The 17,330-nt window shown below is 40.6% G+C and overlaps 2 protein-coding genes across 3 annotated transcripts in view; both read left to right on the top strand.

The window, feature by feature from the left end:
- The window catches only part of LOC130458166 (zinc finger protein 14 homolog), a 64,458-nt gene extending 48,889 nt beyond the window's left edge, over positions 1–15,569 (top strand). For both annotated transcript variants that reach the window (XM_056821303.1, XM_056821302.1), the window contains exons 4-5: positions 594–689; positions 2,986–15,569. In XM_056821303.1, the coding sequence (XP_056677281.1) occupies positions 594–689; positions 2,986–4,748 (1,859 nt within the window). In that variant the 3' untranslated portion in view covers positions 4,749–15,569. The remainder of the gene's footprint in view (positions 1–593; positions 690–2,985) is intronic.
- LOC130458167 (zinc finger protein 570-like) overlaps positions 1–17,330 on the top strand; it is a 60,183-nt gene that overhangs the window by 12,900 nt on the left and 29,953 nt on the right. The window lies entirely within an intron of this gene.

Genomic DNA, 17,330 nt, shown 5'->3' with positions numbered 1-17,330 from the left:
TATTTCCATAACAACATGGAAATAAAAAAAGAAAATATAAAACTAGTTCACAGTTAATTCTGCCTAGTCTAGCAAGGTTATTCTAAATCCTTCATTCTTCCCTCAAATCAAATTCTAGATGATGGGAATTGAAAGAAAAGGAATTAGTATTTCAAAATATCTGTTCTATGTCCTCTACTGGATAAAGTTGTTCATAATTATCATTAATTTCATAATACTTCTGTGAGTTTGATACTCTTATTGCCCTCAATTTACAATTGAGGCAAATGAGGGAAACAGAGTTTAAATAACATGCTCAAGAGCACCCATTTACCATCTCTCTGAGCCTGGATTAAATTTGCTTTTCTGATTCCACGTTCTGATCTCTTATCCCTTCACTACCAGCTACCATTAATTTCTGTGTAATGGAGGTTGCGGAATGTACATATTCTTCTATTATAGGAGGTAAAGATGGAATTTTCTGATTGCAAATGTTTTCAATGATATTCACCCTCATGCAAATATCTGAAGAGTGAATACAACAGAAGCCATTCTGTAGACCTTACTTTCATGACCCTTTCCCTTAATATAAATCTCTTCATTCTTATGCCCAGGTCTTCCAGTGCCTAGAGAATATTTTACCTCTTGTTTTCAGCAAGGGAAAGCACCATGGCTGCTTGAGCAAAAAGGCCCCAGGAGCTACTGTCCAGGTGAGTGAGGTGAAAGCAGGTGAAAAGGGCTCTTATCCCAAAAGACTTTAATCTGTTGTAGTTAAGGGAGTGTTGGACTTGGTCACTGGCAGACCAATGCTGAATTATACTGTTCATTTTCTGAGAGATTGATGAGGGATTCAAGTGTAGGGAGATCATAAGACATTATTTATTGTAATCATAAAATGAGATTAATGATTTGTATGTATGCACTAAATGGCATGAGATAATTTTTCCTTTAATTTTTATAACATTTTTCCATGTTTACAAGATTCATTTTCTTTCCAACTCCTCTTCCCTTCCTTCTCCTGGAGCCAGCAAACAATTCCACTGTATTATATATATATATGTTATCCCTTGATACCTATTTTTATATTTGTCATTTATATTTTATATTTGTCATTTTTTGCAATTTTTTGCAATACAGCAATCTTTAAAAACCAAAATTACCCTCATGTACTGTGGTGAAAATTTATCAGACCAGTACAAAACTCTCAGCTAAATAATAGGTTTATTGAGAGGAGGCCAGTTTCACAGTAAACCTAGACTCTAATCAAGATCAGAACCAGAGACCCCGAGCTATAGGAGACAGTCTTTTTTTATGCCAAGAAATCTGATGACACAGTATCAGAAAATACAATCAAACTTAAAATCGAATGGATGCCAAATCTTTCACATGGACATTTCTTAATGATGCAAGTGCTGATTAAGCTAGAAAGTATAAAAAAATATTCATTATGGGTGATAACTTTTGTCTATTATCATAGCTGACCTTTCTAGGGACTCTGCATAAAGGGGTTGGGTGCTAATTGTTTTTCTGCTGACATGTATTATGAAATACTAAGATAGCTGTTGGGTGCCTCTATGAGTATCTTCTTATACAAAAAAAGAGTACTTCCCCACCCCATCTGACTATCTCGTTATACAAAAACAGGCATATGGTGGGCTAAGTGGAAACTTGGGTTACAGTATTAAGGTTATAATGCCTGTAAACAAGATTTTATACCACGTTAAACTTTATTTTGTTTTTAGCTAATGTTTATAATTCTTATAAAGCAAACTATATCATTTGACTATTAAGACTTGTGATTCTGTTATTAAAGTAATCATAAAGGATGATACTATCATAATCATAACAGAGATGGGGGTTTCACATAGTACGTATATATGTGATTAGTTATCTTTTTCTTCTGTGTTTTTACTCCCTCAGTGTGGATAGCGTTCTTTCTCATTAAGTCCCTCAGGATTGTTCTGTATCGATGCATTGCTACTAGTAGCAGAGTCATTTACATTGTATCATTCCACAAAGTTTTATATTCTGCTCAATAGTTCTGCTCATTTTCCTCTTTATCAGTTCATGGAGGTTCTTTCAGTTCCTATAGAAATCCTCCAGTTCATCAGTCCTTACGGTACAAGAGTATTCCATCACTATCATATATTACAATGTGTTCAGTCATTGCTCAATCAAAAGACACCCCTCCATTTTCCAATTTCTTGCCACCAAAAAGAGTTGGGTTGAGTATTTTTGTACAACCTTTTTTTTTTACTAACTCTATGGGATACAAACGTAGTAGTGGTATTGTTGGATCAAAGGGCAAGTAATCTTTTAAATTCAGTTGGACATAATTCTAAATTGAATAGCATAAGGTCTTTGCTTGTTGGAACAATTCAATTTTCCTTTTATAATATGTAGAGAGAACCACATTCCATTTATATTGTATTTTGAATATTACTAGAGTTAAAAAGAATGAAATTAATTTTCTGCTTAGCATACAAAATTTACCAAAAATGACCATGTGATAGTGTATCTAAAACAATGAGAATAGAGCATATTCACAAAATTATAGCAATAATGGATGAATGACTTTTTATGAAAGATAGAAAGGGCAATGGAGAAAGGCTGTCCAACATGGAGGACAAAGCATAATCAGGCAAAGGGTTTGGGTTATAGTCTAGCTAGAAGGAAGTTGTTCAGGTCATTCCTTCATTCTTTACTCATGATAGAGTTGTGAACTTTGATGAGAATCTTTGTGCTGCCTGTGTCATAGGTCCATTATGAGATTTCATTGTTATTATATGTCAAAGTCTTTTTTATAATCATCCATCTTGCATATATAACCAAATGGTGTATCCATAGACTGGTTCTACTTGTTTATGTTTAAAAACTCCTTTTTGCCTGGGCAAATGGAATAAAAATCAGTTTACTTTGGCCATCATGGAAAGAACTTATATTGCTCTATGTGTTTGTGTGTGTCCTTCTTCCTTCTGTGTTTATATCATAATTTTTTTTCTTCAGAGACAGAGACTAAATTTGAAGTGAAGGAATTTTCTACGAAAATGAGGATTTTTGTGGAAGGGTCTGATCCCAAAAGATGCATGAATGACGGTTCCCATCACTTCATTTTGAGAGAAATCTGTGACTCTAATAGCAAGATCAATAAAAATGTAAATAGTAAATATGAATTTGATGACCCTTCAGAGAAATTCAGCGAATATTCAGTCCTAAATCAGCATGTGAAATTAAGCTCTGGAAATGTCTGTTGTGAGGATAGTCAATACAGCAATTGCTTTCCTAAAGTAGTAGGACTTTTTCAGTGGAATGAGAAACCTTCTGAAAAGTCCATGTATCAAGGTAACCTAGGAGGAATAGCCTTTGACTGCAGTTTAGACTTCAGTAGACATCCAAAAAATAAATGTGTAGAAATGGTTTCTGAGAAGGATGAAGGAGGGAAAACTTTCAGTCAAAACTCTGATCTTGCTGCACATCAAATAATCCATTTGGGAGAGAAACTTTATGAATGTAAACAATGTGGAAAGGCTTTCAAACGAAAAGACTCTCTTGCAGTGCATCAGAGAATCCACTCTGGAGAAAAACCTTTTGAATGTAAACAGTGTGGAAAGACTTTCACACAGAGGAGTCATCTTGGTAAACATCAGAGTATCCACTCTGGAGAGAAACCTTATGACTGTAAACAATGTGGGAAGGCTTTCAGACTTAGGGACTACCTTGCTACCCATCAGAGAATCCACATTGGAGAGAAACCTTATGAATGTAATCAGTGTGGAAAGGCCTTTACACGGATCAGCTCCCTTGCCTCACATCAGCTAATTCACTCTGGTGGGAAACCTTATGACTGTATACAGTGTGGAAAGGCTTTCAGACAGAAGGACCATCTTGTTGTACATCAGAGAATCCACACTGGAGAGAGACCTTATGAATGTATACAGTGTGGAAAGGCTTTCACAGAGAGGGGCAATCTTGCTACACATCAGAGAATCCACACTGGAGAGAAACCTTATGACTGTAAACAATGTGGAAGGGTTTTCAGACAGAGGGACAATCTTGCTGCACATCAGAGAATCCATACTGGAGAGAAACCTTATGAATGTGAACAGTGTGGAAAGGCTTTCACAGAGAGGGACAATCTTGCTACACATCAGAGAATCCACACTGGAGAGAAACCTTATGTCTGTAAAAAATGTGGAAAGGCTTTCAGACAGAGGGACAATCTTGCTGCACATCAGAGAATCCACACTGGAGAGAAACCCTATGAATGTAAACAGTGTGGAAAGGCTTTTAAATGGAGCAGCTCCCTTGTTACACATCTGCTAATCCATCGTGGAAAGAAACCTTATGAATGTAAACAGTGTGGAAAGGATTTTAATTGTCTCCGCTCTCTTGCAGTACATCATAGAATCCACTCTGGAGTGAAACCTTATGAATGTAAACAGTGTGGAAAGACTTTCACACAGAGGGGCCATCTTTCTATACATCAGAGAATCCACATTAGAGAGAAACCTTATGAATGTAAACAGTGTGGAAAGGCTTTCACACAGAGGAGTCATCTCAGTAGACATCAGAGAATCCACACTGGAGAGAAACCTTATGAATGTAAACAGTGTGGAAAGACCTTCACACAGAGGAGTCATCTTGCTGTACATAAGATCACCCACACTGGAGAGAAGCCTTATGCATGTAAACAGTGCGGAAATGCTTTCACACAGAAGGGCAGTCTTGCTACACATCAGAGAATCCACACTGGAAGAGAAACCTTATAAATGTAAACATTTTGGAAAGTCTATCAAATGTAAAGTCTCCTGCAGCACATCAAAGATTCTACATTGGAGAGAAATCTTATGAATGTAAACAATGTGGGAAGGTTTTCACAAAGAGGAGTCATCTCAGTAGACATCAGAGAATCCTTCTGGAAAGATACCTTATGAATGTAAACAGTGTGGAAAGGCGTTCACACAGAGGAGTCTTCTTGCTGTACATCAGAGCATTCACAGTGAAGAGAAACCTTATAAATGTAAACAGTATTGAAAACCTCTCAAATGGAAAGTCTTTCTTACAGCACATTACAGAATCCACACTGGAGAGGGACCTCATGAAAATAAACAGTGTGGAAAGGCTTTCACAGAGAGAGGATCTCTCAATAAACATCAACGAAACCTCATTAATGTAAACAGTGTGGAAAGCCTTTCTCTTGTAATCCATCAGCTAATCTACACTGTGTGAATTCCTGTGTGAAAGAAGAAACCTTATTGTATCGGATAAAATCATGCAATATTCTATGTCATATATTGATCAGTTTAGTAATGTTCGATTAGAAACTTCATTTAAAAATTAGTGAAAGTTAGGTATCCTTCTCAAGGAAGATACAAATCTCTCCCTTTGAAGAATGGAGAAATTTCCTTCCTCTTCAGCAACTTTTTATAGATACATAAATATCAACCTTTTATTCACTTTTTTTCTAATATGGCCAAAATTTCCCCCTTTTTTTTCCTTAAAATTTTTTTAATTAATGGATTAAGATGTTAGATTGCCATTCCCATGGGAAAAGTCTTGAAACATGCAACTACAATTTTAACTCTGTGTCCTGAATGTTTCCGTTTAAAAGGCCTTTGCCATGTCTAAATTCTGGCTTAACTTAAAAATTTCAAATTAAGAAATGCCCCATGAGATCAATATGCTGGGATACTTAAGGAGGATTGGAAAAGATAAAGAAAATATAACATACACAGACATTGTATTTTATACAGGTAGTGGGTGACTAGAAGGGAAACATTGTGTTAATTTCTGATATATTTTGAGTTCATTTGTATATCCGTGGACATTGCTGTTGAATCAACCACTCAGAGAAGTGCCTTTGTCCTCTCCCTTTTCCTAAAAAAAGCTGCATATTTTGCTGCAAGCATCTCATCCAGTCACCTATCTACTCATTTGAACCAGGATGCAGACCCAAGTTCCACTCCAAGCATTATAAATGTCAACAGTGCATAAAGGCTTTCCCAAAGAAGGGCAATCTTGCTGGACATGATTGTTTTTGCTAAGAGTGGATTGGGGTTCCTGAATGTTGATTGCTTTTTAAGCTTCTGTTTTGCAGGGCTTTGCCTTTGTAGTATCTTCCCTTCCTAGCCAGAAGCCCAAGTGAGGGCAAGTAATGTGATGTTCTTTGTACAGAGAGATTTAAAGGATTTTACCCTAAAGCTACCTTTCCTGCCCCTGCTGCTTTGGCTGTGTCCACCCTTGGTTCTTCCCAGGCTCCTCACTCTTCATCCTTGGGTCTCAAGTCTCAGTGCCATTGACATACATTGCCCTCAGGGATAAGTCTGTGGTGCCTTCAACCAGGCCCTGATAATTGAGAGATTTCTTCGGTCCTCTCTCTGACTCTGGAATGGCAGGTGTTGTGGTGGAGATGTGACCAGCTTGTGCTCTGATGAATGCAGTTTTACCCTCATATATAGTGTTAGTATCCCGAGACACTGCCTACCTAAAAGGCTTCATCCCATTGGAAAGTCCCTTTGCTCTTCTGGTTTTGGTTTCTTTCCTTTTGAGAGACTTGGTAATGATTGGTTAGAAGGAGGTTCAGAAGTCTCCTGCTGCTACTCTGCCATCTTAGCTCTGCCCCCCAATGCCTCCATCTGCTGTTAATCTTGTGTGTAAAGATTTTTTATGTAAATTGAGAAATGTTACACCACATATTATGATTATCATCATTATTAATTTGCTTGATGAAAATTTGTTGATGTAAAAAGTGAATGTAATGGTGAGAATTTGTCTTTTGCACTATTAGACCAGGATAAAAGTCTTTCAATCCTAGAATTCTTACCAAAAGAGGTTTGAGTGAACTCTCTTTTATCACCCAAAGTGGAAAATGACCATCTGTGCCTCAGTAGTTTGACTTGCCCCAAAGATAAGTCCATCAATTTTGCTACTGTGATGGTGATTCTTCATAGTGCCATTTATTTCTCAGTGTTGATTTGTCTGCTGCCTTCTATTTCATAAGTGATGCAAAACTTGAAGCCCTATATTTGTTGCATTTACCTTATTAAAGATACCAATGTCATGTGGATCAGACTCTCACAGACTATCAAAAACTCTCCACAAGATTTCTCTCAGATAATATAAGAGGACTTACCAACTCCAGTGCAAAGCTGACTTGTTCCTAGCTTCCCCTAGCCATGAAGTGGTTCCCTTTGATTCAGGAAGGGAAAGAAGATATCCCAGGCACCAGGAAAAAGGACTTTTTCCCAAGGAGGACCTGTCAGTTTCCAAGACCAAGAGACAGATACATTCCTTAACAGGGTCAGCTGGCTATTAGCCCTTATGTTCAACTTCTGGGGAGATAGTGAGGCCACTTTACTGTGCTCGTTGCAGCTTCACTTGTGAAAGCACTAACGACCACTCCTCGCCCAAGACTTGCATTTCCCTATGCCTAGTGGCTTGAGCTGCTAGACCACCGAATGCAGACTTCTTTAGACCAGAGATTGGCTAGAAAAATGGAAAATGGAAAATATCACTGTCATCTCAAATCCCCACTTGATATTCATCTATTTGGAGGAACCCTTATATGACTTTAAAACCTTAAAAAAAAACTAAAAATTTTATTGTTCCCTCGTGGTAATACTGGGTCAGAGGGGGTGAAGGGGGCTACCGGAGCTACCATGGTTTGAGGCTACATGAACTGCACTGGTTTTTGAGTTCAACCTCTCTTTTGCCTAATCTATGTGGCCAGGCAGCAAAATTTATTGCCATTCCAAGAACAATAACTGATTCAGCTCCAAAGATAGCAGTTCAAGAAGGCCCGGCCTATAAATGCTGCCCAGGACACTGAGGCTGGAGGTGATAAAGACTTATAGTCAATCATCATCTATGAAAACACCCATGAAGATAAAGAAGGCAAAGACGCAAGGCTAAATTGTAACCCAGGTATCATGGGTTTTAGGTGAGTACTGAAGGCAAGCTTTTTCCTTTTTTTCCCCTCAAAATGTTATCACCAATCCTGCTTGTCAATTCATGCCTGGAGGTCATTATGGTTTGTAAAGCCATTCCAGTCTCCATAAAATGCGAATGTGTGGCTCATGGAATCACTTCAGTACTTTCTAGTAGAACATTAGAATTTCTAGAATATATTGCTTATTAATAGGATTCAAAAGGGTTATGTCTCTACGATGAGGGTGTGAAGATTGGATTTAGCTCTCCCCTGATTGTAACAATGAAGGTACTTAGCTCTTTTATAGTGAAGATAAAATTTTAATCCCAATCTATTTTTAGATAAATAGGGCAGTCCTGGAGAGAGGGTCTTCTGTGATTGGTAGAAGTGAACTTTAGGGGAGGTGAATCAAGAGAAAAAGATCTTTAAATAGAGGACCACAGAGGCCAGCGGAGGTAGGATCTAAGAACTCTAACTCAGAGTTGGACTGGAGGATCTGTATCTTGAGCTTAGAGTGAAGAAGAGTTACTCAGAGGAGAGACTGGAAGACAGACACTTGAGGAGAGAGACAGAAACTCAGACTTTCCTGTGGAACTTGACCCTGGAGGAACTTGTGCAGGTGATCTCAGACTGCTTTCCTTTTAGACAGTCACCTTGGTGAGTGAAAGGCTAATTTAGTTTCCCTGCCCTTCTGGAAATGTGAACCTCTGAGAAAGGCCCATCGTCTTGAGACTCTTTTCTCTGATTAGTACCTTAGAATTTCAACCTGGCTCAGAGGAAGCTGGAGTTTTCTCTCCCCCTTTTATCTCATTCCCTAATATCTTCACTCTCTTGTAAAATAAACTACCATAAATTCAGTTCACTTTAGTAATTCATTTAGGGATTTAGTAATTAAATCCATGATGACCACCTATTTGATATTCAGTCCAACCACAAAAAATTTAACAATTATTTGGCTGACCATGATGGTTGTGAGGAAATACCCTCAATCTTCTTCACTTTTCTAAACTTTTCCATTAACATGACTATATCTATGTTAGCTTTTAATAGCTTATTTTGAATCTACATAAATCAGCTGAAGATGTAAGGTTGCCGTTTCCAATTCTCCCTTGTCATAGGGAATAATCAACCTAAAGCTCAACTTGAATATAACTCAAGTCTACTGGAAAGTATGGAGTTGAGTTTGGGGAAGATCGTGATTTTAATAAAAAAATGTGAAATGAATTTAAAACCTCCCCAGAGTACTAGTGACATCTCTCCATACTTCCTCATCATGAGAATCTCTGTGCCACCCTGCACTACATAGCATGGCTTCTAGTTCACAAACTATCCCCTCCCATACCCTACTTATTCCTTCCCCTACTACCCAACCCACTCCTCCCCCCACCCTGCCCATACCTCCTGCCCCACCCCTTGTGCATCCTTGCCCCCCAGCCCCTGCCCCTTCTTCCTTTACCCTTCCTTCCCACCATTTCCCATACTGCTCCTACCTCTCATCCTTCTGGTACTATGGGCCCACAATCTCTCCCCCACAGCTTGTGCACCCCTTTCCCTTCTCTTACCTACCCCATTGAAAATGGAGCAAGAAGTCTAGACACAGAAGCACAAGACAATTCAGGTAGAAGTTTGTTCCCTTTAAGAGAAATTCCAACATTAAATAAAAATGGAAAACTTGGTATCTATAAGACAACATACACCTTTCAGTCCTGAGGATTTAAATAAATTCAAGGAAGACCTTCCCTCATTTGAGGAAGAGCCAATATTATAAAAAGTTTCTCTCAGCTTAACCCCAGAAATAAACAAAGTTCAAAGTCTCTTATAGGCCACCAACTCAAAAGCTTCTCCCCTGATCATCTTCCACTGCTCAGAGCCAGAGACAAAGAGACCAAGACCCAAAGCCCAGTTTCTCTTCTCAGTGTCAACTTCCACTGCTCAGAGCCAGAGACAAAGTCCAAAAACCAAGGCAGCTTCATAAAAGTCTTTTAGTTAGCTTCAAACCTCCAGGGAGAGAGAGTGTGTCTCCCAGTCAGAGACAAAATCCAAAAGCCTCTCCTGAGTGAACTCAAGCTGTTATATGAAAAAATATATATATGATCCTACCAGGTCACAAGTTTGGGGTTTCTAGATTCCATGCAGACCCCCCCCACCCCCTTTTGGTCAAGACTGGATGACACTGACCAAACAAATGAACAAATGAGTATTTCTATATGGGGTTGAACTCCATCACTAATGGTGGGAAAGCCTAGAGGTACAGGTATGGGCAATTGACATTTGGGGGCATCCCCAATGCCATGGGCACATTGATATTTGAGTCAGAAAGGCAGGCAGTCTGCCTCTGGCAAAAACTAACAACCAAAACAGGACCCTGTTTCCCCAAAGTTTTTTAAATCATTCAAATCTGGTGGGCTCTGATGTAATGCCTTCAGCCTCCTCTCTCCTGCAGAATTCTCCCTTTGTATAAGATTGCCTCATTGCTGCAAGAGTGAACAAGAGAATCCATAAATGCATTTCTTTAACAGGACTTGATCAACTCCCCAAATACTTACTCATTATAAAGATTATCCCCAATGCTAACCTTACTCTGCAATCCCATATTAGTAATTCTATTAATGTCTATTCTACACCAAGTATAAAATTATGTAAGCTACATGCTTAATCAGAAAGATTGCCTTACTCTGCCAAAATAATCATATAAAAAGCAACAAAAAAAGCATACAAACTACAGAAGTATAAAAGCAAAAACAAAATCCACATCATGGGTTATTCAGGACAAGTATATCTGAAAATGGCCCTTATTCCTGTTTCAAGGCCAAAATTAAAATACTGTCTAGCACTAAGTAAAATTTAACTAGACATTCTATTACAAGAATCCCCAAATCATATTTTAAAAAACTGCATGACAAGTTCAGTTTCAAAACAATTTTAAAAGTCAAATTTAAGTTTCAATATTGAAATTAACTCCAAAAATTCTCAAGATAAAAATTGCCTCTAATTTTCCTTAATTTGAAAACCTCTCGCACACCCCTCTTTGAGGAGGTTGAAATGCTATAGCTTTAAAAACTCTTTTCATTCAACTTTAACTACTTAACAGCCATAACTGTGCGCTTAAACAGCTTAGGCTTTTTTCTTCTATTAACTATTACCTAGTATGAAAAAAAATGTTGCAACTGAGTCAGCCAATGTAAAGTCTGTGGATAAAAACTATTGTTAAAATAATACTCCTATTTTGACTGAGTTCTAGCCTTAACTAAATTAGTTTTGGGTTCCCATCGCAATTTCCTGAGTATCTATTCATTGGCAATAAGGGCTCATTTACCATTGAACTTAGGTCTAGTCTATAGGTGATTTGATTAGCATTTTTAGGCACACAGATTTCCATCTTATCTTTGTTTCCTGCCTTGAGGATCCAAAATGTATAAACTTTACTTGTACTGGGGAGCCATTCAGTGTTCTATCAGAACCTTGTTTATTAAAAATGCTGCTTAGAACCTACTATTTATGTACAAGGCCTCCCCCTTTTTGGCATGGCTATTTTGCCAGTGTTAAGGTCTAGGATTTCACCCACCACCAAGAAAGACCCGTGGACAATGCAATCAGGCAAAGAAAGGGCCATTTATTGAACTAGTACGCACTAGTGGGAACTCAGCCAAAAGAGTTCCTCCTTCCCTCCTGAAGACTCAGTCTTAAATACTCTTCAGCATGTATAGCTCCCCTCCCTTCCTCCTTCTAGTCCATTATCTGTTACATACCCTTGTTGGAGCGTTGCCGGTATGTATGGCTCCCCTCAGCCCTTATCTGCTATGTACTGTCCTTGGTACCTTGACATTTTCATGTCACAGGGTCTTTTTGGCCCTTTCTTACCTGGTGCCCAGTGCAGCTGGGATCTTGGCATAATTCTGGCTTTGAATTTCCAAGGCTAGGTAGCTCCCTGTTCAGGCCTTCCTGAACTTCCAAGGCTGGGCAATTTCCTGCTCTGGCCTCCCTCACCAGGTTTTCCTTATGACCTAAACTCTTCCTTTTAAGAAAAGGGATCTCTTTGAATTTCCTTACTCATTCACAATGGCTAAAACTTTCTATCTGCCTCCGTAATTTCCATATTTTATGCCTTGCCTTCCTGAGTCTTCTTTCATGATTACAGAAAATTTGCTATTAACAGGAGAAAACTGGGAAGTGACTTAAAATGAGGGAGAAAAGCTCCAATAATTTGGAATATTAATGCCTTTCGTAAGTTGGCCATGATCAGCAGTCAGTTGTAGAACTTGACAGAAACTTAGCCCTTCTTCCATTCGCCCTTGTGACTATCAATAACCAATTTCCTCCATAGCATTTCTTTTCCCAGTTATCTTCACATACAATTCACCCTTAGATGGCAATTCTCTGTAACCATGCTAAGGGTTTAAAATTACCTTCTGTTACTAACAATTATTTTTGGGCTCCTTCATTCTTTAACTTCTGATACTACTTTGAGAGACACCCCATCATTCTGGAATCTTTGCTGCAAATTCTCCAATGAACAGATGTTACTTTCAAACCTCTTAACAAGGTAAAATGCTCCTATTTTAAACTTTCCTCCTTCAACTCAGTCTGGGGACTAGCTTTGTCCTTTCTAGGTTCTCTACTTAAAGGGACTTTGCTCAGGGTAAATAGAATTCTCAGGGTAAATAAAATGGCCAGTTTATGTCTGCTACAGAAGTATTTCTAAAGTCAATGATAATGATGAGAAACAATACTTATCCAGATTCTGTATCTTGAGGGCTCCTTTGAATTCCTCACAGACATGTCTTCTTCAGGAATCCTTCAGATTCTAGGCTGCAGGAAAATCTGGTCCAGGCTTTTGGCTCCTAAGAAACATCTTGAGGTAAAACTTAACTTTAATACGTTTTAATCACTTCACCCACACTCCAGAACTGGGGTGGTAAATTCCAGGGCGTTCCTAGAAATTTCTTAGGAGTTTCCTGGGTGGGGAATTCCTTTATTAGTAGTCATGTGCCAATGATCATCAGAAACAGATCATCAGTTAGTTTCACAAAACAATTAATTCTTTCCACTTAAAAAGGAAAATTAGTCATCAGTATTCACTGGTCCTTTAAAACAAAAACTTATCTATTGTAATGGTTGCACTCTGGAAATTTACCTTAAAAATTCCAAAAAGTAGGTTATAGTTCATGATCCTTTTAATTTTTCAAAAACTACAACCCATTTTTACTCCAGAACTCTCACACACACACGCATACATTAATCAGAAAAAGTCTTGTTCTTTGAAAACAGTAGCTTGACAATGTGAAATGACAGCACTCAAATAACAAAGTTAATACTTAGAATAAAATGTATCTTATTGCCAATACTGAAAATTATCTGCACTTGATATTGTGAATCTTAAAACTACTCAGACTCTACTTTAGATTTGATTAAGCTATTCCCCATTTTTAACAATGGAGGCACTTGATCAGGAATGTATTGAGAACTTTTAAAATTACTCCACCCTGCTCAGACAGTGCCTTAGGGGAAGATAAAGTTGAAAACTCCTGATTGAACAATGAAAAGTCCTCAACTCATACTTATAGTAAAGCCAAAACCTTAAGCTAGGTGGTCTATTTTTAGATCTAATGCAAAAGGGTGCTAAGTACCTATAAAGGTTAAATCAGTACCTAAAAAATCAAGCAACTTACAAAAGGCAAGTTTAACAAAAGTGGTGTGAAGTACTCAGAGGATTTAATCTAACCAGAGAAGGTGAGAACAAAAGAAGACGAAAACTAAGAATAGAAAGTCCTGGGGAAAAGCATCTACTGTGATTGGTAGCTGTGAAAATTTAGGGGCGGTGACCCAAGAGAAAATTTCTTTAAAAAGGAAGGGAGTTTGGATTGGAATTTTTTAGTTTGGAGTAGTTGGAGTTTGAAGTTGAATTCTTGTTGGAGTTGAGTTGAAGTAAGGACATTTTGAATGGAGTTTGTAATTGAACCCAGCTTAGAGATGATCTTGTGGTGAGTGATAAAGACTGACTCGCTCTCCCTTAGGCTCAGGCCTAGGCCATTTTTGGCCTAGGCCCTTTTCTACTGCTTGGCTATTCTCTCTCTCTCTCTCTCTCTCTCTCTCTCTCTCTCTCTCTCTCTCTCTCTCTCTCTCCCCCCTTACTTCCTTCATTTATATGAATTAAAATCTCCATAAATCCCAGCTGACTTGTGCCCCTTCCAGTGTCCCCTTTGGCCACAGGCTGGACATGGAGTCGTGGGTGGTCTTTCCTTCCAAGGCCAATCCTTCGACCAGTGCCCATCCCATCCACAGGTGTAGCAAGAGCCCCTTGGCCTCTGCCCATAGGTCAGAGAGGTGAGAACTGCCGTGAGGAGTTTCTCACATTTCTGTCCTTCTGTCTCAACAAGGTCCCTGTTGTGAAAGACCTTAAAAGCAGCATCCATTAATTGATTAATTGGACTCTGAGGTCCCAGTTCCAGCTTTTGCAGTTTTCTCCTGATGTCTAGGGCAGACTGTCCTATAAAGTGGAGTCTTAAGATAAGTGCCCCCTCATCAGTGTCTGGGTGATTTCATGATTTCCACTGATCGGGACAGGAAGAGAGCTGGATTCTCCTCCTTTCCCTGAATGATTTCTTTGAGTTTATTGTAATTTACTCGCTTTCTAATCTCTTTCTGCATGGCCTCAAGGAGACAGTCTATCATATGGTCTCTCCTAAGTCTGTCCCTTTCATTCACATAGTCCCATCCAGGATCTTGCCCTGGGACTGCGGTGGCACCAGGAACTCTTGCCCATGTGCCAGCTAGGGCCTTCTCATCACCTATTTCTACAGCCAAATCCCAGATCCGTTTTTTCTCACCTGGGGTGCAACAGGTGGAGATAATAATAATATGCAGATCTGCCCAGGTCAGGTCAAACAGCAGGGTCAGGGATTTAAAGCCCTCCATGAATTTGGTCTAGTTCTCTGAGTAGCGATCCAATTTCTTCTTCATCTGAGCTAGATCAGTCATAGAAAAGGGAACATGTACCCGAGCCAGCCCATCTGGCCGAGGGTACTTCTCTCATAGGGAGGAGGTGGGCCCTGTCGCCATAGTTCAGTCTCAGTCCACTCTGGGTGTGGAGTGGGTTTGGTTGAGGAATGGGCGAGGTAACATTATCCTTAGGCAGTGGCGGGTACAAAAGGATATTACGATTGGGAATAGAGAGAGGAGTGGTCTCAGGCTCTGAACCCAGAGAGTAAGGCGGAGGGTTTGGAGCTGAGAATTGAGGAGAGGAACCAGGAAAATATGGAGGAGGGGATTCTGAAGTAGAAGTTAGTTTGGGGGGAGGGGAAGGTCTTGGCCATGCCACAGCCAGTGTAGGAGATGTTATCTTTCTACCCCTCAGGGAAGCTAAATTGCTTGGGAGAGCTAAGTCATCCAGAACATCCTGTTGGGGACTTTCCCCAGAAGGGGTCAGTAAGGAGGTGGCAAGGCACATGCGACATAATCGTCTTATCTCAGGATTCTGGCTGAGTTTAATGAAAGCGGAAATGTAGGGAATGGCTGTCCATTTCCCTTCCCTTCTGCAGAACAAATCCAATTGTCTGATAATGTTATAATGTAGGGTACCATGGATAGGCCAAGTTTCTTGATTACCAAGGATGCAATGTGGCCAGACAACATTACAAAAATAAATTAATTGCTTTTTCTTTAAGCTGTTTAGTGCCAATTTTTTCAAATTATTAAGTATACACCCCAAAGGGAAATCTCGGGGTACGCTGTTGCTGTCCCATTTAGATGCAGAACGGCCAGTTCCACACCGGAGGGTCAACAACTGTGAGTCCACAGAGGTTGCCCGACCAAAAGCACTTCAATTTGGCACCGTGGCAAGACTTCCCACACACCAGAACGTCTTCCAGTATAGAAGGGGAATCCATATCGATAGACCCCAAAATCCAGCAGCCAGACTGATCTGGGGCCAATGGGAGAGAGAGCACGAAAGAGTTCCCACAAAGATATCACCCAAAAGATGGGGGTTTCAGGAGTGAAAAGGCTCCTTCCTATCTTCCTATCTAAGAAGCCGTGTCCTGGTGGACTGAAGGGAAGTGGGGGTTGCACTATGTCCAAATGAACAGTTCCCATAAAAACTGCAAGGCCACAATTGAGACAGATATCTTGGGAAAACTGCGTGACCTCCCCAAGGCCACAGCTGTTGAAACAGATATCCTGTTCTTTTAAGCTGCTCTATATATGTGCACTCCCAATCTTACCCTGGCGCGGTTTTCCTTGGGTAACAGCCCTAGTGCTAGTAATAAACCTCTCCCTGTTGTCTTTGCATGTTCCTTTGTGGGGTACTTCCACTCGGACCCTAACAGGATGATCCGGGTTACAGGAGAAGCTTTCAGGAAAGCCAAAAACATTGGGAGCCAAGATGTTATGGGGGTGCAGAGGTGTACCCCTGGGGTTCGGGAAGGCTACCTTTTGCAAGAATTCAGAACTCCAAAACTTAGCTTAAAAACAAAAAGAGAAATGTATTAATTTAGAAAGTAATGTTGAGAGTGGCCAGGAGGAGAGCAACGTGGGACAGCAAGATGGGGAGCCGTTCCTGGGAGGACAGCATGATTGGAGAGGCTGTCCCCCAGCCGACATCAGTTCTGGGGATTTTATACTTTTTACAAGTGTTAGTCACCCAGGCATTTGGCGAGGTGGGGTGATCATCTGCCTGGGGACATGGGATCGAGGTGTGGCCTGGAGGTGCCTCTTTCTGTCCATCTTAAATGTGGTGGACGATCAAAGGAAGATAGTCATCTCAGGACCCTAGAGGGGTCACTGGGTGTTTTTAGGCTCAGTCATGAGGATGGAAGGCAGCGAGGGAGTTTCCCTGCTAACAGTTTGCCTGGGTTTCTGGAGGTACAGTGCCCATGTCACCATCAGCAAGCTGGAGACAGAATGGAAGAGGAGGAGGTGGGACGGCCTTGTCTGGCAGGGCTGCTGTTAGCAACCCAGCCAAGGCTGGGGTCCAGGGGGAGTCATCTATGAGAAAAGGGGGGTCAGGGTGGGTGCCCTCTCCCCTCCCATGGAGCCACCAAGGCCCCAGACCCCATCCTTCTCTGCTCCAGTCCCTGGAGCATGGGGGGCAGTCCATGCCCTAAGGCCATCTCAGCCCAGGAAGTTGTGCCCCCAAAGGGCCTCCCTGCCCCCCACTGCCCCCAGGAAGACAAAGTCTCAGTGGCCAGGATGGGCTCTGACAAGGAATAGAGGGACAGGGAGGCCAACATGGAGGCAGGCCCAGGGGAGGCATTTCTGGCTGGAGGAGAGGTAAGTTTGGGGGCCCAGCATGCAGGGGGGCCAGGAACCCCGCATGGGGGGGCCAGCAGGGCAGGGAACGTCTGGAAGCACCAGGAGGGATGTGGGGAAAAGCTCGGGGAAGAAGCTGAGTCCAGGGGCATCCAGATGGTCCCAAGGATAGAGTCTG

The sequence above is a fragment of the Monodelphis domestica genome, chromosome 3, assembly GCF_027887165.1.
Source record: "Monodelphis domestica isolate mMonDom1 chromosome 3, mMonDom1.pri, whole genome shotgun sequence".
Classification (NCBI taxonomy): domain Eukaryota; kingdom Metazoa; phylum Chordata; class Mammalia; order Didelphimorphia; family Didelphidae; genus Monodelphis; species Monodelphis domestica.
The sequence above is the reverse complement of the archived record's forward strand: the minus strand, read 5'-3'. Positions and strand labels throughout refer to the sequence as shown.